The sequence below is a fragment of the Myripristis murdjan genome, chromosome 21 (genome assembly GCF_902150065.1).
Source record: "Myripristis murdjan chromosome 21, fMyrMur1.1, whole genome shotgun sequence".
Classification (NCBI taxonomy): Eukaryota; Metazoa; Chordata; class Actinopteri; order Holocentriformes; family Holocentridae; genus Myripristis; species Myripristis murdjan.
Window position 1 is genome coordinate 4,004,860 of NC_044000.1, and position 24,980 is coordinate 4,029,839.

Genomic DNA, 24,980 nt, shown 5'->3' on the forward strand with positions numbered 1-24,980 from the left:
TGGATAGCAAAAATACGAAGCATAATTTGCAGTAAAAACAGACAATAAATAGCAACAAGCAATATACACAATATAAACAAGGAATATAGAAAATAGAAATATGAACAATTTAAACAACAGAAGAAAGTAGAAATATGACCAATTTAAACAACGGAGAAAAAATTTTTTTAGTCCAGCACCACATACATCAGAACTCAAAGTGACATAAAACCAATCAAAGTCCCTTTTAATTAAACATCTACAAACAAATTTGTATTCTTTTTCAAATCCAGGTGATCCTTTGAATTTTTCAAGATTTCCAAGGAACCAACATGTATAATATAGCCTACTGTATAGTGCAACAGATATTATACTAATGTCTCAGAGTTACTGTTGTAATGATTTCTTAATGTCAGAATGTTACACACAACCGATAAGGAACTTAAACTTTATGTGCTAATCTCCCTGGAGAGAGTCAATGATGTTTTATCCGGCCCCCTGTTGTAACTTGTCAGAGACTGGAGGGAATAGTTGCATGAGTGGAATTAACAGATGTAACGTGGATTTTTTACCAACTCAAAATGGATAGCTGATGGATAATGTCATCTGAGAGCAGCTTCTTTGGTACATTTGTTAGGTGGTGTCTAGGTGGTAGGTGTCTATTCCCTGTTGAGGTTCGGGTTTACTTGATACTTTATACTTTACTTGAATAAGGACAGAGCATATTAATCGTAATGTAATGAAAGTTGAATGTTAATCTCCGTGTTAGCCTACTACAGCTGTTGTCGCCGATTTTTGCGATTGGTCATTTATGTTTAACGCGAAGAAGATTCCAGTAAATTTCCACATGCCAACATGGACGCGTTGATTGTGAAGGAAGGCTCCGACGTTTCAAAAATAGATCAAACTGTGAAAAACAAATGGAGATGGGCATGGCTTAGTTAAAGGGGGGACGACAGAAAGCCCGTTAGCTCTTGGTATAACTACATTGTGAATACAACTCAGTCAAGCCCTAAAAAAAGTATCAGTTTTGTTGAATAGATCAAAACATTTAAATTAAAAGCAAACTTACAATAATTAAACTGCTCAGAACCACCTTCCTCCTTTACAGTGCTGTTGGTTAAAGTTTTCTTACTTAAATGCTGTATTAGAGAACAGAAGGGCTCAAACAGCATTTAATTTTTTTACTTGAAACCTTTGGGAAGCGATCGCACGACAGAAAAGGGGCCACTCTGCATGGTGCGGCGCATTGTGGGGAATATGAACTGGCTTAAAAAAAAATTCAGTCAAAAGTATTTTTTTACTTTAATCCCTGCATTAAAAACACACCCTTTTTGGTAGTAAAATAAAAAACGGAATTCCCAAAAATTAAAACGGAAAAAATGGAAAAAATTAAAACGGAAAAAACAGAATTTGGCCCTATGGGTTTGACTTCGACACATGCTGGCATTTGTGCTCCCCCCCAGTTTCAAACTTGCTCCTATGTTCATGGGTTCATTTTAGCCATTCAATCAACTTGCCCTGTGCACAGAGGCACATTTACCCCACAGCCAAACATTGATCATTACAGTTTGTTACCATTCCAAATAACCAGACTCAGCAAAATTTACATTGTTTAACCTGGCTGTCATCATTTTCGCTGTGTGCACTTCTCCACTGCAGCTTAAGAGTAACAAACTTGTTAAATCTGTGATCGCACATGTAATTTTGTATAATGGACGCCTACATACAGGGGTTTGGTTTCTCTTCCCAAACCAGGCCCAACTCACTCTTTGCTCCCCGACTGAATCCAACTGAAACTGAAATCAGTTGTGTTGACCTGGTGGTACAAAATCAAATCCTCTGTACATTCACCAGTGTGATGAACTCGCATTACTATTTTGTAATGCCTGGTGTGCCGAGAAGCCGTAAATGGGTCTTGATGACCTTCATCCAAGTTCCCCTTTCAGCGAAGAACTTGCTTGTACTTTTTTGTTACTTCCTCAGAATCAGTTTGTGTGTGTGTGTGTGTGTGTGTGTGTGTTTTGGGGTAAATGTGCATGGATTTGTTTGCGTGTGTGTAAGCGTGCACTCATACAGTATGTTCCTTTATGGGGTTGTACTGTTGCAGTACAGGAGAAAAAAAAATTGTTTCCCTACGTCACGTGCAGTTATAAAAGCTCCTCACTGTGGCACTGAGGCTTTCTATGCTTTTTCATGGAGACATCAGTGGACAAGGTGGACGGTGAAGGCTTGCACGACCGAACTAACCCACTGTTTGACATGTCACCCAGCAGGACTGATATCTACAGCTTCCAGACAGACGGTGAGTTCCTAAACCTGCTAAACTCATATTTGGAACTAGCTCCTCTCTAGAGTGGCTTCTAATGAGTGCAGCAGTTGAAGATTGTTCAGTTTTTAGATCCCCAAGATTACAAGTCAAGGACTGCACTCCTCTGGACACAGATCTCAGATGTTGTTCCTGGATATGTATATATCCGCACCACCATTAGGTAAACTGACCCACTCAAAGCATTTCCCAACCTACATATAGTATTGTATGTAATAGTTATAGGTTATTATATAATATAAGTATGGCTACAGTTTACCAAAAAAGATATCAATTTTGCATCCTGCCATTTTTGCAAGGCAGAAATAACCTGTAAAGGAGGAAATACGTCTAATATGCTGAAACACCTTAGTAGCAAACACGGCGTTAAACATCAACAGTGCCGAGTGTGCTGGCAAGCCAGCTCCACTAATGAAGGTAGTATCAGCTACGACAAAATCAATCAGCAGCAGAAGATGTGCGGGGATATAATAGTGCCTGTCAAGCAGGTTAAGATTTACAACACATCCAGGTTTTTAATAATTAGTCAGTAAACTCGGCATTGTCTGATGCAGGCTGGAAAGTGTGCACTTTTATTAAGCATTATTACATGAGAGGGTAATCATGGTCAAGCACACCCTCGAGTGTAATAATGTGATTATACAGCTATTACTAACAAAATAAAATGTTTAATCAACATGCATTCATACTGTGGGCATTTTGCTCAAAGTTTTTTTTTGCTAGTATTCTCTCCGTTTCAGTGGAAATACATGAGATCTGACGTTAACTAGTCCTTGTCAGCCAGCCAACTTGGGCTTATCATGTTTTCTAGACATCGTAATTTCCCAAAACTGAATAAATGCCACACATAGCAACTCAAAACTTCTTTGCTAGCTCAATCATGTTGTTACTAGAATATCCGCGGGAAAAAAATATTTTTTTCACGGACTGACAGTTGTACTCCTGCCGACATCTCAGTCATTTGTAATCTAACAGGTGTTGTGACAACGACTCAGCAGCACAGCTGATCTTTATCTACAATCAACTTATATTAACTATATTAACTTATATTAACTCACCGGCAGATGTTTTATTTCAGCTGGGTGTGTGTCACTCCAATTTAACGTCAGCTCCGATTAATGTGGCTAAGCAGCAAAAGTAACAGTAACCAGTAACATTAAGGCTGAACAGCTTTATATCATTTCAACCTTTCGGGGCCCTTTCTAATCACCTTCTCAGGCTATTATCAATTTACCTCAGTTTTCACAGATGTGTTGATTTATTCGATGATCATTTCAATATACAGATGCAAACAAATTGACAAATTAATTATATCAATAGCCTAGGCAACTCATAAAGAATAAACAAATGAATAACGATTAAGAGGCTGATTAATAACTGATAACAATAACACTTTAATAACAAGAACAAAGTTATAGCCGCACATCTCCGTGGAAAATCCTACAGGTACTGTCCGTGGTGCTGACTCATTTCATTCGCATTTCATTCTCTTTATTATAGAAATTAAAGCTCCATAAAATTCACAGAGGATCTTGTTTAGCTCTTCTTTACCTAGGTTGAGAAATCAGCTGTTTGCCCGGTGTTTTTCATGTAGTCTTGTAGACATTTGACCGTCCAAGACGTTGACTGGGTCGTACCGGCTTCATTTCTTGACCTCTCCAGCTGATCTAGCTCTTCACTCGTCACTCTCGCGTATCTCGCTTTATCTGTTCTGTCTTTTCTTCCCCGTTCAGCCTTTTATCCAAACTTAGGTCGCCAAATAAATCAAAATTGACAACAAAACGATCCATTATTGAGGGTTTCAATGAAATGTTTCATGTTGTCATGGAAACCACACAGACCCGGGCAATAAGATATAGGCAGAGTAATATTTTCTGTGATGAGTTTTTTTTTTTTTTCATTTGAGCACGGCTGTCATGCTCATTTGAGCACATTCTTAACGTCTGATTGACCAATCAGATTGCTCGGTCTGATCTATGTGTTGTATAATTTACAGTTAAAAACATTTTGCTGTGTTTCAGCTTCTGTTAAACTAACAGAGCTGCAGCGGCTTCTGCTTTGAGCTTTCAAAATAAAACCTTTGTTATTGTGTGCTTCTCATTACTATTAACACACAAAGTTGGGCCTTGTAAATTACGGGAGATTACTGGGAGAAAAGACAAAATGGGAGGGCGGCAGGAGATGAGTCTAAAATATGGGAGAAACCCAGGAAAAACGGGAGTGTTGGCAGTTATGCTAGTCATGTGTGGTTATGTGAGGATTATGGTTATTTAACGGTTTAGGGTTAGTATGGTTATGTATGGGTTATTGTATGGGATACCCACCTCACCACCCCTGTCTTTCCCAGGGACATAATAACATACTTAGCATTGATAAGAGAATTGACAAAGAATTGTATCGATAAGAAAAATTGATAATGGCATTGATATCGATAATTTCTAATCAATAGCCTACCCACCCAAAAATCTGACTGCTGCAGGAACAAAGGAGCGTCTAAGCCGTTTGGAACACCGAGGCATCACTAGCCGATCACTGAATGAGCTTTTGAGGTCTTAAAATATATTGTGGAGTAGGTGGTTTTCATAGAGTAGGACTGTCTTCAACTTGGTCCTTGTTCTCTTCTCCACTATTACTTCCAGCTTATCTGGGTTAAAGCCGATCACTGAGCCAGCCCTCTTGATCATCTTATTGATCCTGTTCATATCATCAGTACATATACTGCCTCCCCAGCACAGTACAGCATAAAATAATACACTAGCCAGGATGCCCTGGTAGAAGATGCCTAGCAACTTTGGGCTGATGTCAAATGACCTCAGTTTCCTCAGAAAGAAAAGCCTAGACTGGGCTTTCCTCACTAAGACCTCAGTGTTTTCTTTCCAATTAAGCTTATTGTCCAAATGGACACCAAGATACTTGTATGACTCCACAATTTCTATTTCTTGATTATTAATTGTCACCGGGACAACCCCCTCTTTTTTCTTTCTAAAATCGATGATAAGCTCTTTTGTCTTGTAAACATTCAGCTGTAAAAAATTTGTGTCACACCATTTGGCAAATGAGTGTGCCTCTTTTTTGTAGGCCATGTCATTGCCTTGCTTAATCAAACCTACAAGTGCGGTGTCGTCTGAAAACTTCTGTATTAGACAGGATGGCTGACTATGCCTAAAATCAGCAGTATAAAGCGAAAATAAAAAAGGAGATAAAACTGTCCCCTGCGTGTGAATGTGTGGCTGTATTGTATTAAAAACTTGAGACATCAAAAAACAGGATCCTGACAGAGCTGGCTGTGGTTTCGAGGTGACTATGGATGTTATGCAGCATAAAAATTAAAACATCATCTACTCCCACACCCCTTCTATAAGCAAACTGTAAAGGATCCATAAAAGCAGACACCTGCCTAGTGAGATGATGCAGGACCACCCTCTCAAAACACTTCATAATATGAGACGTAAGGGCTCACATGGGAGATCTCCCGCGGCAGATAATAAGGACGACAGCTCACTGCAAGAAGCTCGATGTTAGGGTCACACACTCTCTCCTTGACCGTGACATGCCCAGGGTGACACCATCATGGTTGACGTAGGCACAGACACCTCCCCCTTGCTTCTCTCTCGTCTTAGTTTGGTCTCTATCCATCCTAAGAAGTGAAAAACCGCCCAGATTTAGGTGAGACTCCGGTATTTTATTTGAGATCCACATCTCTGAAAAACAGAGCAAACTGCACTGCCGGTACATCCGATCGCTCTTGAGACAGGCTGACAACTCGTCCGTCTTATTAATTAATGAGCGGACATTCCCCATAGTAACAGAGGGCAAGACAGGTTTTTACTCACATGTCAGTTGCCACTGTTTTACCTGAGATATAATGAAGTCATAGGCATGACCAGTAGATGGTAGCCATGTTTCAGGTTAAGCAGACAGCAGCATCCAGACCCACAGCTGGTTGTCAATGAGGAAAATGTGTTCCTGCAACAAACATCTACTCAAACTAAATTGACTGCATCTTATTGCTGTTTGAGATGAAAATCTGCTAACAGGAAAATGTACATTGCAATAAGCTGCCTATCACTGGTTGAAAAAACAAAAACAAAAACAAAAAAAAAAACCCTAACACACACAAAAGCAAAATACTCCACTCAAGGATGACAAGAAGTTTCCAGGTTTTGTGTGAGAGTAGGTTGGGAATTCTTCCTTGCTTTAACTACATCAGATAACTTTATTTTTCTTTTTATTCCAGTCTGTACACATGTAAAATTGACTGAATATATTTTGTTTTCTAGTAAAGCCTTGGCCTACACATTTACCACCCTGTATACATTTTCCCAAATGATCTTCAGTTTGAACCAGTGACCTGCTGCCTCTTGAACTTCCTGGCCACTGCCACAGGTGTTCATGTCTGAGCATCTCTGTCCCCAACAAATATCTTCCCATTTGCCCATTTTTTTTTTTTACTGTGATTGACAGCTGATATTGGCCACCATTTACTTGAAATATGTCATGATGTCAACCTTGCAAATTGATAATTGCATGAGAATCAGTTGACAAACCAGATGGTTACTTTTTTCCTGAAATGTTGAAGATGTACGTTTCCTGCAGGGCAAATGTTTTTTTTTCTATTGCAGTTTTCTCTTTCAATTTCAGATGTGAAGCCACAGAAGCCAAAAAGACAGTGGTGTTTGAATGTGATTGTTGTTTACCTCATCTTGCTGACTGGGGTGAATGTCTTTCTTCTCTATAAAGGTAATATTGTGCCACCTTGAGATATTGGTTGCCTGTTCATTGATAATATGAGGGGCCTTCACCATTTAATTCAGTGGATGAATTCATATTCATTTGCATCTTACTTTTTGTTCAGATACCCTGAGAAAAGTTCTATTTACAACTTTATAGGCTACTTTGGATTTTCAATTTCCCCACAAGCCTAAGCAGTTATTGTTTCATATACTGAAAGTTATATGTGAAATATAATTCTTTTGTTATGTCTCGGTCACAGTTTTGACACCTTCATCAGCGTCTGAGTCTGTGAAAGAGAAAGTGACATCAACCAATGACATTTCATTGGGTGGAGAACAGGACAATGCTGACCTCCCAGCGCTGATCTGCAACAACAGCCAGGAGATCAAAACACTTAAGGGCTATTTGTGGACCATGCAGAGCAAGGTCATTTTACTGATTTTACTCTTTCATTTAGAGTCTTTAATGACTTGCTGGTACAGCAAGCAGGAGTTACAGTAGTCTAACCTAGAGGTAACAAAGGCGTGGATTAATTTTTCTGTGTCACTCTGAGACAAGATATACCGGATTTTTTAGGTATTACGCAGGTGAAAAAAGGCAGTTTGACAGATCTGTTTAGTATGGGAGTTAAAGGACAAATCTGCATCAAAAATGACTCTGAGGTTCCTTACTGTGGAACTGGGGGCCAAGGTAATCCCATCCAGAGTAGCTAAATGCCATCCAGAGTAGCTCAGCTTACTCAAGTTCAAATCAGACAGCAGTGTTGGTAAATGTTAGTAACCTAATATTAACCCAGAACTCTTACTAACCTTAACCATTACAACAGACATTTCCCTAACATTTACCAAGTATTTTTAGTGGCTATAGAGCTACTGTATCTTGCAAACGACACGGTCCTTTGGGTCATATTTGAGGGTTTGAATAATCGACCTACATGGTCATACGGGGTGGAGGACTTTAGTGAATGTTTAGTGAAATGTGCACTATGTAAAATTGCAAAATCAGGACATTTTAGACTCAACTGACCAAAAACATAGAATAAACACAAAATGTAACAGTTTAGTCTATATGATTCTCAACATCAGCTGGAGTGACTGAGAGATTATTCCATGTTTTTGTGACTTGAGGCAAAATTGTCCTCTCTTTAATTAATTAATTGATTTTTGTGTAGTGCACCTATAAGTTTAGTTTAGCTTAATAAAGCACTTATTTTTAGCCTACATAAGTGTGAAATTCAATACATACTGCATTTTCAAACATCAAAATATCATTGCAAATTAAAGTGAAAACTTTGCATCATCGTTGTAAAAAAATGACATCATGGTCAAGATGTATGAGCCTGATGACTAGCCTCTCACTGTGGTGGGTTTTTAGTGTTAATCTGACTCCTCTATTAGAAACTTTGAAAGCTTCAGTTTTGTTTGTTTGTGCTGAAACAGAGCCCTCCTGTGGTCAGATGAGAAGAAAAGGTAAATCTGTACTCCTGGATTAAGAATCTGTGCTCCTGGATTCATAATCCTTGTCTTCAAATAATGAATCCTTACCCATGGATTTGTAATCTGTATGCTGAGATTTCTACGGCAGATCTGTGGACATGGATTTGTTGTCTGCAACTGTGAATCTGAGAGCATGGTTTGTAAACTGTGTGTACAGATTTCTCAACTGATAGTCCAGATTTATTGTTTTTGTCCAGATTGACTTTTTTATCAACTGGCCTCAGGGATGCTCAGTAAAAAGGCCAGCGTCCTCTCCCTGTTTTGTGCTGTAAAAAAATCCACCAAATTTCCTGCAAAATCATGCTGTATGTCACAAAATGCAAAGTACAAGGTAGAAGCTTGTGGATGCTGCTAATCTTATTGGTAACAGTCACAATTGTTTTGGCCTACTAATGACTCCAAATGAATCTAGTCATAACTTATTCATATAAAATGCTGCATGTAGCAGCTGTAATATCAAGCTCTCATTTTCAATGGTGGCCATGGCAACAGGTCAGCAGCATCTGTGGAGACCTGAGCTCAGTCAACACCAGCACCTACATCCTAGAGGACAAACTGGCAGCCATCAGCCTCAAAACAGGTAAGATAGCTTCTATACATATGACCAAGGGTCTTCACAAGGTTCGAAAAATGAGGAAAATCCTCCAAAGTAAGGACATTTTTGCTGGCAGTTTGGGGTTTGGTCTGTATACATCTGAAGTAGGATTAGGATTCAGTTTAAGTTACAATAAATGTCAAAAAGTTACAGTAAAACCAACCACTCTGACAGAATCTCACATACATTTGATGTATTTCCTCTGAGTATAGACCTAACACAGGGAGGGGTCATTCAGAATTGTAAACCAAAGGGATAACAGCTATAGGGAAAGAAAGGCAGTTTATTGGGGGTGAGATTACTAAAAAAATGTGTTTTGTTTTATTGGTTGGAATTTGTATTTATGCATACTGACCTAAGACCTAAGTAATCTCATTTAATTGTGACATGAAGGGTATGTCAGTTCAGGAATAGGACTTGACTAGAGTTAGGTTTAGATTAGGATTGTGGGTTAATTTATTGAAGAATTCAGGTTTTAGAAAAACATGTGGTCAAAAATGTAATCCTACTGTGAGTGTGTGTGCATGTGAATGTGTGTGACAATCTGTGTATGTACTTTTATGTGTGTTTTAGGCATGCGATTATCAAAGTTCTGATCCATCCCATGAACAGCTGTTGTCATTTCCAGTTAGGGACGATATCTCAGATTTATGTGATGCAAAGGATGTATTTGTCTATATAAAGGGTGACAGCTGACTGTTGCTCTCTGACCTCTGCTGTGTCTGCATGTATTCCAGATCTACCAGGGCTGAGGCTCACAGCCTTTTTTGGACCAGGAATAGAGATCAAAAGTTGCAAACAAACTCTTGTACACTGTCTCACTTGCCAAAATGTATTTATTGTGACGTTTTGGTGGTAGCCCTTCGGCATTAAAACCCCCTATTTAAGCCAGCTGAAACAGTATCTACACTAGGCAAAAAAAGTTATAATAAAAAAAGCTATAATTTCTCCCCTTTATTTATACCCAATAGTGTTGTATCTTATACCGTTGTAAAGCCTGATTCGTCCTCTTTCCAATGAGATACAACATGTGAGGATCCTGCATTTCTGGAATGAGTGACACCGGTAATTGTGTGGGAAGCGACCAATTTTTTTTTGACAAAATCCCTTGCAATATTTTTTCAGTTGATCATTTCTCCCATGTAACAATACCGATTGGTGTTGTCTTTTATACCGTTAGAAAGCCTGATTAGTCCCCTTTTCAATGAAAAATAAGTTGTAAGGATTGTCAATCAATTGGTATGACCAACATGGCTAAACATGTCCCCTAGCCCCCTTTTTGAGGGGGGCAAAATCCCATTCATTGTGTTTTCAGTTGATCAGCATGAGGAGGAGGTGTGAAGCTGTTATTGCTGCAAATGGAAGTTCCACACGCTGCTAAGGTCCAGTAGAAAATGAATAAAATATTGTGCTTCCAACCTGTTTAGCTGTGTTGCCTCATCCTTACAGTTATACCCTACTGTAAAGGGGAATGGCATTCCACCAGTATAACTCACAAATCCAATTGGTCTTATCACGGGGGAGAAATGATCAACTTCAGCAGGGCAGATGTTCACTGCCAAAGGGTGTCAGAGCTGGATGTTCTAGATAAAAATAGTTAATCACCGAGTACTGCCCCGGTATTGTTTTGTTCATCTACTCTATCACCTCTTTAATTTAATTTCTATAATTGTCTGTGTGTGCTCTCAGGCCAACGTGGTGCACCTGGGATACAAGGATCTCCGGGTACACCAGGAGAGAAGGGTGAGAAAGGTAAGTCAGAAAAGGAAGTGAGTTAAAGACCAAAAATCTCAGCACCTGGTGACGTCTGAAGCTTCTTTGGTATTGATTATCATCAGCACCCTTTCAGCCCCTAACTCTGGTCATGTTAATACCTTGCTCTGTCCACAGACTCACAGCCTTCTTTATATGCAAACTTAATTTCATTGTGCAGCGTGGAGAAGGTGTGTACAGCACGATGCATTAGCTTTCAGCTGTAGGTCTGGCGATGATCCTGGCGCTGATGACCTGTCATCTCCTGTCAGGAGGCAGATGAAAACCAGGATGGATGGCCTGCAGCCATTCTTTTGCATGCCCTCGCACTTAGTCAATGCACTGACATTTCCTGTATGAAATCTCTATCAGGGGTGGACTTTTACACAAGCTGACAAATTACCCAGCGAGTTTCAGTCAGATGTTTTCCAATAGACAAGTTTGCGCGCCAAATCCCGGGGGGCACCATTACCCTACAAAAATGCACTTCATTTCCGCCGGAAGTGGTTTGCGCAGCGTATGCCGGTGTAAACAAACTTCCATGCTAACGCAGCTTCGTCTGGACATGTAGCTCGCTGCTCGTGAGGTTTCAATTTTAATAATTATGTCCTTACAATGGAAACACGATTCAACCACCTTGACTGTTTGTGTGAAAATAAAAGTTTATGTAAATGTAAAAATGTAATTTCATTTCATTATTGCACAACTATGATCATGAATGCTAGGCCTTATGTTCCTTAGTGTAACAGTTTCTTTTAACACAGTTCATCATTCATAGTAAGCTCATGCTGTACATTAATAACACTGGATGAATGAATTGCTTTGAGGAAACTTAACAAATGGCTTCAACAAGAAAGAGAACGTGTTTAATCCTGACAGGTATTAAACCGTAAAATACAGAAGCAGCCCACATAATTACATCACTATAAAAATATTCATATATAATATTAAAAACTACAATGCACACAGTATTTGTTGTGTTTATCTGTATTTAATGAACAACATGGCTGGGTGCTGATAGACAGGGACACAAGGCAAGATTCTAAGCCTCACGAAGCACTCTGATCAGTGGACTCTTCAGGTTAACTAGGCCAGCACACTACCGCACACGTCGTTCCCGAACCACTTTTTTTTTTTTTTTTTTAAAGTATCCATCTTTAATTTCCTTTCATCGGCAGGACAGAGCTAGCTAGCTAAAAACCTATGTATGTCTGTGGCTAAAAACAAACCAGCACGCCAAAACGGAAATGGATTGCATCGATGGGAGGAGTTTAGGATGTAGAGTGGAAACGGCTCATAAACTTGTCTATAGGTCACCCTCCACCACCAAACCCCGTCTCTATGAAAATATCATCCTTCATTACTTTACTTCGTGTGAGTGCATGTTCAGCAGTCCCATGTCTTGTCATGTGTTTATGGTTATTCTTGAAACAATCCGATTTTTCTGGATTTGCAAAGGACTAAAGCCTACACACTTTCACTCTGCACTGAAACAGCTGCTTTTTTTTAAGATGCAAAGGACATCTATGAGCTGTAGGTGAAACTCATTCACTCATTCACAGGATCATAGTTAGCTACCGGTACCATCCATTTGGATGTGCCAGCTTCTTGGCTGAGCAACGTATTTAAAAGGAGTTGGGGGTGGAGCTATAGTAGCTACTGACTATTCTGCCAGCTGGGAACTGTAGCTGTTAAAACTACGACGGAATATTAGGACTGAAAAAAAAGTCATGGTGCCAGGGGAGGAGGGGTAATACTCCAAGAAAAACTCAGATATTCTCTGAGATTAAAACTTAAAATGCATGAGATAAAAACATAAGATGCTGACATTATTAAGTCACAAACTTATGAGTAAACTCCGAAAATGTTTTTCCTTTTCTTTTTTTCTTTCTTTCTTTCTTTCTTTTTTTTTTTTTTTGGTTTATTTTTGGTTAAGGAACCACATCACGTCACTTAGCTGAATCCAGTTCTTGGTTCTTAGTTCCTTGACTAAAATAAATAAATAAATAAATGAAAGAAAGACAAGCTTTTCTCATAAATTTGTGACTTTATAATCTCAGAATTTCCGAATTTATTCTAAGAGATTTTCTGATTTTTTTCTTGCAAATTTGTTACTTTATGAATTCAGAACTTTCTCATAAATTTACCTCATTAATCTCAGCGAATAAGTTTTTGTTCTCATAAATGTATTACTTTAAAACAAACAATAAACAATTATTGGCTCTTCATTGAGGGCAAACTTAAGAAGAAGAAGAAGAAGAAGAAGAACAACAACAACAACAACAACAACAATAATAATAATAATAATAATAATAATTTCACAATAATGTACTCATAATAGGCCATGTGCCATCAGGTCAGGGTTGAAAAACTGGCATCTACATTCCATCATTCAGCAAGTTAGCCTGACATGCATCTAAAATACAGCTAAAACTGTACTATTAATGCACAAGTTCTCCTCCTAATTTTCTCTTATTTTTGCCTCTGCTCGTCTTTACTGACATTTTAATTGTGAATGTCCACCTCTCAGTGCATGTATGTCAGTAGACGCCAGCTTCACTAATTGCTGTTCCACGGAGGCTTGCCCTGACTTGCCCTAATAAACACAGAGGTTACACATCTGTGACACAATATTTCCTTGCTCTTTATTGAGTACATGATTATGGCCCAAATTAGTTTTGGAGCCATGGTATAAATGTATTCATTTTGAGGCATCCCTCCTTTTTGTTGTTCTACCAACCTAAGAAAACTGAACTCTTCATGAGCGTGAAGGTTCGTATGCTATTGTGTAGCATAAGTCAAAACCAAACAGGATCTTACACAAGAATCTGTGTGTTTCTTTTCAGGTGATATTGGTGTTGGTATTCCTGGGCCAGCAGGACCAACGGGAATCAATGGTAGACCAGGAGAGCCAGGCCCCTTTGGTCCTCCAGGTTGGATTCATTATGGTTGTTACTAGAATATTGTAATCACTGGGATTATAAATAAAGATGCAAGATTTTAAGTAAAATGCACTTGTTTTATTAGTCTAAATCACAGAATTGGACTGCAACACAGAAGAATTGATGTCTAGCTATGTCAGTCCGTATGGAAGTTGGGTAGAAGCACTTCTCTGCCCAGACCTTGGTTTTTGTCATTACTCCTGAGTGTAAATCCATTTTCATAAAATAAACAGTAAACAGAAAAAGTCAGGTCAGATGAAGGCTTGAATGTAAAATCGGGATCCTGGGTTCTTCTGACATTTATGCATCCCCTGTCTGGGAGCAACTGGGAGCGATGCAAAATGATGTTGCAAATTAACCACATATTGGAGATGAAATGTGATGAGAAAGTAAAAGACACGAACCAAGACTCGTGCCATTTGATGGTCTTCCCGCACTAGATGGACTGTGTATGACTAACAAAAAGACAGACATCAGCACACATTTCTAAAAATTGTTGACTCCATGTTAGGCCCAATGACAGTGCTCTGTTTGGTATTAACTGTGCTCCACACCCAAGCTTACCATTGACTCTATGTTTTAGGCCCTCCTGGTAGAACTGGAGTTGGGGGACTTCCTGGAACACCTGGTAAGGTTCCAGTAACACAGTGTGTTTGAGTTGGAGTTTTTGCCCTATTCTGTTTGTTTGTTTGTCTTTTGTTTGTCAGCAGGATATCTCAAAAAGTTACACTGCTTTTGCATAAAAAAAATTGTGGAAAGGTTTGTCATGGGCCAAAAAGAGCTGATTAATTTCTCATGCTGATTGGTTAAAATGGAGCATGGTGGTGGTTATTGCCAATCAAAAAAAAGGCGTATACCTAAAAATAGATTCTTGGAATGGATGGAAAATTTGCCTATTGCTTATTTAGTGAGGAGGCTTGCTATGTGCTTGGTTCAATTTCTGCTGTTAGCCTTTCCAACCATGGCTATCAGATATCTATACTCATCTCATTATATCCATAATCCCTTATGTTTTGGAGTTGTTTCCCATAGCTGTTTCATATAACATTCTCATTCTTAACACATTATACCAAAATTCTCTTGGAGGAGGGGGGAAAGCACTTTCAGGTGTAGTTACTTGGTGTCACCCAAGTTCAAATGTGATTGTTCTTATCTGGGAAGATGAACCAAACTAATTTTTATGTTTTTACAGAAACTGGAATGCACAGCTCTGAGTGGGTTGAGATAAGTGACTGACTGACTAAATGCATTTTGTCATGCATTTAAATGCATGGTCATTTATCTAAAAAAAAAAAAAAAAAAGAAACAGTTTTTCTTGATTCCCAGAAATCTGATGATGAAAGCCCCCCCCCCGCCACACTTAGATAAAAGATAACTTATTTATAATTAATTCCCTCAACCGTCTCTGAGACTTCACATTTTTCTTTGCTTAGAAATGAGCACTGACTCCTTCAAAGGATTCCATTGTGGACGCTAACACATTTTTACAAAGCGCACAATGTGTTTTTTAAACAGTTTCTGCTGCTTGGCTTGATATTCCATCTTTGCTCTATAAAATAGAATGAATTAGCTTACCCTTGCACTTCCACTACCAAAGTTCCACTACCCCAAGGCCAAATTTCCAATTTAAGAACAGATTGATCAAACATTTTGCAGAGTTGAATTAAACTTCCAGCGCAGAGTGAAGCAAGGAGTTATACTTTATTTCCTACATTTGGAGGCTGAGTGTAGAGAGGAGCCTTTGTAAGCAGACAGCTGAGAATCTGGGTCGGGAAGGTTTACTACTACAAGGTTTGTTTGACCAAGGCAAGGCTACACTGTTGCCAAAATGCAGCAGCGTGTTCACAACAAGTGTGTTTTGAGTGGTTTATTTGCATTCTGGATTCATTTTTTACTTTCTTTTCACCATTGGAGAACAATGCCTTTTGACCTCAAGTGGCACCAAAAACTGCATTGAGATACATGAAAATGTTAGTCTTGGTTCTCTTCCAGACAAACTGTGGTATGGTCAGGACCGTGCGGCAAGTGGGGTGCAGTGATGGTACACGGCGCTTGTCTAATTTTTTCAAATAGAATGGGAAAAAAAAAACTCACTCCCTGGCGCCCCCTGGCATGATGGTGCCTATAGCATTTGCCTAACCTGCCCTATGGACCGCACAGGCCTTGGGTATGGTTAGTTGAGTTCTGCAAAGCAAGTCCACACTCCATCTTCCTGTTTTTCTTTAGTTTTCATGTTAGTGACACATGGTGTCATTGCCATTGTTTCATTTTGTTATGTTAGACACTATGGGCCCTATCTTGTGCCACCCGCTATCCGCTGCCACTCCCTGCTACCCGAAATTGCGGATTTAGGAACTTCCGCTATCCCTAAACGGTATCTTGCGCCCACGCTACCCGCTATCCGTTATGCCGACTCCGTCATTTGCGCCTGGAGGTGTGTCCATGGGCGTGTGTCATGCGCTATCCCTAAAGTTGCTATCTTGCGCACACACTAAAGTTTGGGCTGTTATGAGAGCGCGCCCAGGCGGCTTCAAAAAGAAAGACTGTTTTAATTGGACACTTACACCAGCACGTTTTATTGTTTTATCATAAGCCAGCAGCTGTGCTATATTTTTATTTTTAATATTTTATTTGCCCAATCTACCTTGTCAATAAATTAGTTTACACATAGTTCCACCTCTGCCTCTTGTGTGTGTGTTGTGTGATCGGGGGATTTTACTCAATCAGTACAACCTTGTGACACGTCCACTTGGACACATGTGGCTCCACCTCCCGAATTAACTCGCCTATAATATAATATATAATATGTATATAAAGCCAACTTGCTTTAGCCTCAGTAGAAGCCCTGAGAAAATCTACCTCCCTCTCTCCATCGCGGATTTAGGATTTAGGATTTAGGGCCCTATCTTGTGCCACCCGCTATCCGCTGCCACGACCCGCTACCCGCAAATTGCGGATTTAGGAACTTCCGCTATCCCTAAACGGTATCTTGTGCCACTCGCTACCCGCTATCCGTTATGCCGACTGCATCATTTGCGCCTGGAGGTGCGTCGTGGGCGTGTTTCATGCGCTATCCCTAAAGTTGCTATCTTGCGCACACACTTTAGGGAAAGCGGATAGCGGGTGGTCCTGACCACCCGCTATCCGCTTTCCCTAAAGTTTGGGCTGTTAGGAGAGCGCGTCCTGGCGGCTTCAATGCGCGCCCCGACGGAGCCTCACCACACACACGGTCGGACTGATACCGGGACGCCACCGGAATGGACTGAGTATATTACTCATATAGACTGTTTAGAGGAAAGACTGTTTTAATTGGACACTTACCCCAGCACGTTTTATTGTTTTATCATAAGCCAGCAGCTGTGCTATATTTTTTATTATTATTTTAATATTTTATTTGCCCAATCTACCTTGTCAATAAATTAGTTTACACATAGTTCCCCCTCTGCCTCTTGTGTGTGTGTGGTGTGACCCGGGGATTTTACTCAATCAGTACAACCTTGTGACACGTCCACTTGGACGCATGTGGCTCCATCTCCCGAATTAACTCGCCTATAATATAATATATAATATGTATATGAAGCCAACTTGCTTTAGCCTCAGTAGAAGCCCTGAGAAAATCTACCTCCCTCTCTCCATCGCGGGTTTAGGATTTAGGATTTAGGATAGCGCATCCTGCCCTTAAAGGCAGTGGCACCTGGCACACTGATTGGTTTAACTGGCGTAACGCCCAAAACACGCCTATACATAATATAGCGGGTAGCGCAGGTGTTTTGCGGATAGCGGGAGGTGCACAAGATAGCAATTTTACGGGGGAACGCCTCTTCCTAAATCCTAAATCCGCAAATAGCGGGTTTAGGGAGTCTGGCGCAAGATAGGGCCCATAGGATTTAGGATAGCGCAGCCTGCCCTTAAAGGCAATGGCACCTGGCACACTGATTGGTTTAACTGGCGGAACGCCCAAAACACGCCTATGCATAATATAGCAGGTAGCGCAGGTGTTTTGCGGATAGCGGGAGGTGCACAAGATAGCAACTTTTACGGGGGAACGCCTCTTCCTAAATCCTAAATCCGCAAATAGCAGGTTTAGGGAGTCTGGCGCAAGATAGGGCCCTATCTGTTTGTATCTGCTGGTTACATGATGCCAGATGATTTTGGTGACACAAAATGTTTTCGGCTTTCAGTTCCAAATAATTGTAATGCACCTCCGTTCAATCAATGAAACTAGCTACACCAGGCATCAGAGCAGCACATACATGATGCGTTTGTTTTGTCAGTTAACAAAACCACTTGGTTAAGGTTAGGGAAAGGTTAGGTTTAGTTAACAAAACCACTTGGTTAAGGTTTGGGAAAGGTTAGGTTTAGCCATAAAAACATCTTGATTAAAGTGGACAGAAACAAGACCTGATTAAGATTAGGAAAAGTTAGATTAGAAAAGTTAGGTCCCTTTAAAAGCAAAATGCACTCTGGCTCCATGTCACAGGACTTTTAACCCTTTGTGTGCCGGTGTGAAGGCTCAGGTGCTCAGACACTTCTGGCTGTTACAGACTAAAAGCAACCAGTTGTGATACTGCAAAATTTTTTTAGTATCACTGTAAAACTAATCTTAAAAAAAAAAAAAAAATCATATCTTCTAATATATCTTTGGGTGTCGCACCTCTTCTTTTTACTTATTTCATATATTTTATGTAAAGGAATTCTGCTTTTTTTCATCATCAAAGCTTGAAGAAGGTCTATACAAATAAAGTTAATTCTTTTTAGCAGGGTAATGCAATTTTTTTAGAGGGTGCTCAGACATCCCTCCCTGAAAATGTGTTTCTACTGTTCCTTGTGTCAGCGTGTGAAAACATGCTGACTCATCATGATAATAACCTTATCTGTAGTTACAAAAGGATATTTACTGTAAGAAAAACCTGCATTTTTTTTCCTTTGTTCATATGATAGGGGCTGTGGACCTGAAGAAACTCATGTCTTTCATGGAAAATGCATCAGCATTTTTTAGATTGAGAAATTAGACAGTTTCACTTCCTTTTTTTTTTTTTTTTTATCCTCTGACCATCATCAACAATATTGCTGCACTTCACTAAAAATTGCAGTCCTTAAAACATCTGTGAGTCTGTCCATAATCATCATATTGAGAATTTATTTTTAGCTAGTAGAAACTTCAGTATGGTCCAGCATGATAACTTCCTCTCTTTCTCTCTTTTCCAACATTGTATTTTAATTATCCTTTCTAACTGTTTTATTAATATCTTTTGGAATATTATTGCTCATCAGTAAACAACAATTCGCTTTTCACCTTGTTTATCAATAAATCTTAACCTATGAACATTTTTAATTGTAGCAATAGACCTAAGAAGTATTTTTTTCCCAGTAACAGATCAGCCAAAATTACTCGAGAAAATGTTAAAATGAGCAAATATTCTATTTTAGCCCTTTATTCCCGAACGATAAATATACTGCTAGATTTTTATTTATTTTTTTTCAAATTTCTAAGTCATAATCTTTAACCTTTCCCAGTCAAAAAACATAGCCAAAGTAGGGATGGGCAGACAGTCCCTGTTCTTTAAACAATGCTATCTTCTCACCAGAAAAGCTGTTCATTTTACAGCAAAGTGTACATGTAACATCAACTCTCAATTCAAATTCAAATTCAAAATTAGCTTTATTGGCAGGACGATACAATTTTGTGTTGCCAAACCATCAGAAATGAGAAAAATAAACAATAGATAAAATAAACCAACTTCATTGAAACACTGATACACAAAACAGCAATGCATTAAAATTCAAAGCAAATATATAACAACAATGACCACATTACAAGTTCCTAAAGAACACAGTACAAGAGCCCAGTCTCTCTCTCTGAGGCAAATCCATATTCTGCTGCAAATAATTCCCTCCCAGTATGAGTGGAATGATTTGTTCTTCTGAAAGGATGCTACAGGGTGGGGATATTTTTGCAAATTCAGGGTAATTATGTTTTTTTTATCTTAAGATATTTTTGACATATGAGAAGGAAGTGCATTTCAGTTTCTGTTTCTGAGAGGTCACAGTGATGGCACAGCATGGGTCTTCCTTTTTCAATCTGTGTGTGTGTGTGTGTGTGTGTGTGTGTGTGTGTGTGCATCTATGTAGGACCCCAGGGCCCAGTGGGGTCCCCAGGATTCCCAGGGAACAAAGGCGCAAAAGGAGAAAAGGGAGATACTGGAATGCCAGGTAGAGCTGCCTCCTTTGGAGAGATTTGAACAGAGAAGCAAAGTTTCTGTGCTAACATCAAATCACTTCAAAGTACACCAGTTTATTAACACATCAGACCAATATTCATCTTTTCTTAAATACAGGAGTATTCTCAGCACAAACATTTTTTGAGGGATTTCAGCTGGGCTTCGGCTGAATCTTGCCCTCTCCAAACATTTTTCCAAGATAGATTAGAGTAGTAAGAGTGTTGAAACCAAAGTAGCATTTTAGTAAAGGAGATTGTGAGACTGGGTAAATGAGAGGTTATGGAGCTTAGGTAATGGGATAGCAATGATGAGTTCACTTCAATATACAAGTAAAAAAAAACAAAACAAAACATAGATAGATAGACAGAGATAGATAGATAGATAGATAGATAGATAGATAGAGATTTATTGTATTTTAAAATTCAGCAGTACTTACATTTGATCTGACAGCCTTAGTAAAGGCATGTAAAACCTGTATATTTCACTGCCTCTGACATACCATTTCTGCTCTGACTGCAGGCCTTCAGGGGCCTCCTGGAAGAGCTGGGGCCAAAGGTGACAAGGGGGCCGCTGGTGTACAAGGTATGTGATGTGTGTGTGTGCACACGTAGAACTACAGCAGCACGGTCCACCTCTTTACTTATGGGTAGGACAGGTATTTTACCAAACATAATCCACTGTATCTACATTCCCAGGACTGCCAGGGATTGCTGGTGCCGCTGGCATGAAAGGAGCAAAAGGTGAAAGAGGAAACCTTGGCCCAAACGGAGTTCCAGGTCAGTTTCAAAGTCTGATGTCCGTAGAACTTGCCATGATTTTTTTGTCTTTACATATCTTATTTATTCATTTAATTGTTTTGCTGTTTGTAAATGAATTATTAGTTTGATGATAGAGAGGTATCCCACATTTTCCCTGCTACTAAATAAATATGGTGGGTTACTCTGCTGTTAAGAGCTCCTAATTGTAAAAGAATCTCATTTGTGTGGGTTTTCCATGGAGAGGTTTAGGGTCTAAATGTAGTCTCAATGTTGTTTCAGAGATTTCCTATCCTGACATCAATTCTGGGGTGTAAAACATACTAGATGTTTTTTTTTTTGTCATAAATGTGGACAAATTTAAAGATACTGAAAATGTGCAAAATATATAGAGCTTTGGTTCAGAGATATGGGTATCAGTTGAACCCTACCTTACATGGCCACAAAATCTACTTTATGGTTTTTAGCAGCCAAAGCCTGACAGTTTTGCTTTCCTGTTTTTGAGAAATTCAGTAATCAGTGCTAGTTTGTAATAGCAAAATATTGTACCCTCTCAACAAAAAACAAAACTATTTTCATGAACTATTTTCTCAAAAATCCATTCACATTCTGCTTGTAGTTGTATGTACAATTACTGCAAATCAAGTCAAAGGTAGGGATGGTCCGATCCGATCCACTGGATCGGTATCGGGTCCGATCCAGGCCAAAATGACTGGATCAGGTATCGGATTTTTTTATTAGAACCCGTCCGATCCGATCCATAAGCCCAAGCTATCTCATATATCCTCAACTTCACTTTGCGCGACATGCCGTAACACAGACGAGCTGTCGCCATGGTTGCCATTTGCCTGTGTTTTCGTCACGTGAGCAGAAGCCTGCTGTCGTCATGTCCTCCGTTAACTTTACGTTAACGGAAGACAAAAGCGCAACGTTTGCAATATGAGTGTCTCAAGGGGTGGTAGCAAAACCGGACGTTTTAACACAACGGACTTAATAAAGCATCTGAAGAAGCATCATGGAAAGGAGTAGGGAGACTTTTTACAGGCGAGTGCAAAGAAAAGCAAACCGTTTTTGTTTTGGTGCAGCAAATCTTGGGTCCGTTTCCCAAAGCAGGTTTAGTGAAAACTCTGAGTCTGTTAACCCTGAAATGAGGGAAACTCTGGGTTTTCCGTTTCACAAAGGGAGGTAACTCAAATCAGAGAAAGAGGGGTAACTGTAGCCTGTTTCACAGAGGGAGGGAACTTAAGCTCTTGGTCAGTTACCGCAGTACCTTTTTTCACGAACATGGCATGTCCTTTCGACAACGATCCCGTGGATGAAGGTGCAGTGTTACTGCGCAGAGAATTAAATATTCGTCGGGAGATCGTTATAAGACCACGCATAGACGTTTTAGCATTTCCAAACAATTATCTTTTTGAGAGTTACCGTTCCACGTCACCTAAATGAAATAAATTAATAGGCCAGCAGTAATTCAAGCAGTTTTCCCCTGTAATATTACCGAGGATCGGTAATGGCCGATCCTCAAGGCTGCAGTATCGGTATCGGATGTGAAAAAGTGGTATCGAGCCATCCCTAGTAAGAGGCATAATTTTGACTGAAAGATTTTCAGTTTTCCGCTTCCTTTTTTTTCTTTTTTCTTTTTTTCTCCTTTGTTATGGGGTCACAGACCAGAAAGGAAAAGAGGTAGAGTAAAAAAATATATGTGAAATGAATGAAATAACAATAATTTCTCAGAATACTAACGGTCTAAACAATCCAATCAAAAGAAAGAAAATTTTACAAGTTCTGAAAACAAATCTAAATAAGGAGGAACATTGTAAACTAGAAAAATTGGTATCAGCCCATAGTACAGCTAAACGAGGGGTAGCTATTCTGATTCAAAATATCCCATTTAAAGTTGATAAAATAATACAAGATAAAGAAGGTAGATGTGTTAATAACAGGAAAGATAGGAAATAAACCAGTGTCACTGCTGAACATCTATAATCCACCTGGACACGACCCAGGTTGTATGGTAAAGATACTGTCTATGTTGGTTACAGAGGCAAGGGGAATCACAATTATGGGAGGAGATTTTAACATTGTTATGAATGCAAAAGATACTCAAAGTAAAGGGAAACATAAATCTAAAAAAAACAGCAGCAGTGTTAAGGAAGGCAGAGACGGAAATAGGATTAGTAGATATCTGGCGAATCTTGAATGCACAAGGAAAAAGATATACATATTACTCAGAAGCACATAAGATATACTCACGACTCGATTACTTTTTTATTTTCAAAGATGATATAACAAGAGTAAAGAAATGTCAAATAGATACAATAAGTCTGGGGGCTCTATTTTCGTGGCGCAGTGCGTGGTGGCGCAGTGAGGCGCACCCTGCACAGAGCTATTTTCGACCAGCGCAACCTGAGGCGCGCACAGTTTCGTATTTTCGCAGACCGAGGTGCGCTGAGATGGGAGTGGCGGTGCAGCAGGGGGAGGTGTCGACAGATTCAGCTTGGCGCAGTGACATTTTCGTGCCAAAAGGCACGAAAATTGAAAAAATTGAAAACCTGCCGGTCACATTGTCCAGTGCCAATTTTTTTTCTAGGGGAAACCCTGATTCCACACATATCGAAAATGTAAAATGCATCAATTCCTTGTCAGACACTGGGCGTTTAGAACAGCAAATGTTCAAGCTTTCATGAACCAGATTTTGTTTTAATCTCTAGTGTGTTGTTGTATCAATAAGCGATGGGAGTCAAAAGTTGCAAAACAAACATGTATTTATATGAATATGGCGAGGATTATCCTTTGAGGTAAAAACATTCATTAAAAATGGGGGCTTCACAGTTAAATTTATATCTGCTCGTAAAAATCAATAACTTTAACAGACGGTGACAGAGCTGGAAAAAGAGAGATGCAAGGCAGGTAGGTAATGGAAAGACAGGGGAATGAGGAAGACGAATGTAAGGATAGATGCATGGATGGATGGATGGATGGACGGATGGATGGGTGGACAGATGGATGGCAGGTAGCTCCAGCAACATTCCAGCAGCCAAGACTGGCCTCACTGTCCTGAGTGTGTGTTGCGGCTGCTCTCTTCTTCCACGTCAATTGTGTGAACGTTCATTACGCCTTCGCGCAGCGCATTTTAAAGGCGAGGACAGGGGCTCATTTGATTGGTTTAAAGTGAATCGGCTGTGTCAAACCCACTCCACGCCTTCTCTCCTCCCTTGCGCCGGTAGGAGGAACGGTGCAGTAGTTGCACCACCGTGCACGGCGTGCCAAAATTGCAAAATCCACTTGGCCACACCCAGTTGGCGCAGGTGCGCAGCACAGCTGCACCCCCGCCTCGCCTGGTCTGCGGAAATAGAGCCCTGGGAGGTCATGCTTCAATGTTATTAACAATAGGTTTGGAGACAGCAAGGGGAAAAACTTCATGGAGACTAAATAATTCCTTGCTTGAAGATAGGGATTTAGGGATAAAATCCATCAAGTTATGAGAAGCTACCTCCAGTATAATGATAATGGAGAAATAACACCTATTGTATTATGGGAAGTTGCAAAAGCAATGATACGGGGTGAAATAATATCTTATGCAACATGGAAAAAGAAACGTGCAAAGGAGGAAATAAATGCAGTAAAAAGAGAGGTGGAAAGACAACAAAGGCTTCATGAAATTACAGGAGATGAGAATATTAGACAGGAATTAAAAAAAAAAAAACACAAAATAAACTACATGTACTTTCAACAGATGAAACAGAAAAAGCCTTCGCCTTTACAAGACAAAAATACTATGATAACAGTCCAAAAGCAATAAAATTACTGGCATTTAAGTTGAAAAAGCAAAAGGAACGAGCTGTAATCTCTAAAATAAAAGGGGAAAAATCTAATTACTATACTGAAACACCCAAAATATCAGATTGTTTTTTTAAAATATTACAAAAATCTTCATAAGAATACGGAAAGCCATAATAAAGGAAGTTAACAGTTTTTGAGTGTGTTAAACTTACCACAGGCGACGGCTGATCAAAATTCACAATTAATACAACCAATCACAGTTGAAGAAATTTTATCAACTATACAAAGAAGCAGGAAGGATAAAAGCCTGGGAAGTGACAGATATACAAATGAATTCTATAAAACTTTTAGGGAGATCTTAAGCCCAATCTTGTGTAGAGTATTTAACTGGATA

General features: G+C 39.5%; 1 protein-coding gene across 1 annotated transcript in view; it reads left to right on the top strand.

Annotated features, from left to right (window-relative positions):
• The window catches only part of LOC115380325 (macrophage receptor MARCO-like), a 118,939-nt gene that overhangs the window by 81,030 nt on the left and 12,929 nt on the right, over nucleotides 1–24,980 (top strand). The window contains exons 14-15 of the mRNA XM_030081454.1: nucleotides 20,568–20,630; nucleotides 20,744–20,824. Coding sequence (XP_029937314.1) covers nucleotides 20,568–20,630; nucleotides 20,744–20,824 — 144 coding nt within the window. The remainder of the gene's footprint in view (nucleotides 1–20,567; nucleotides 20,631–20,743; nucleotides 20,825–24,980) is intronic.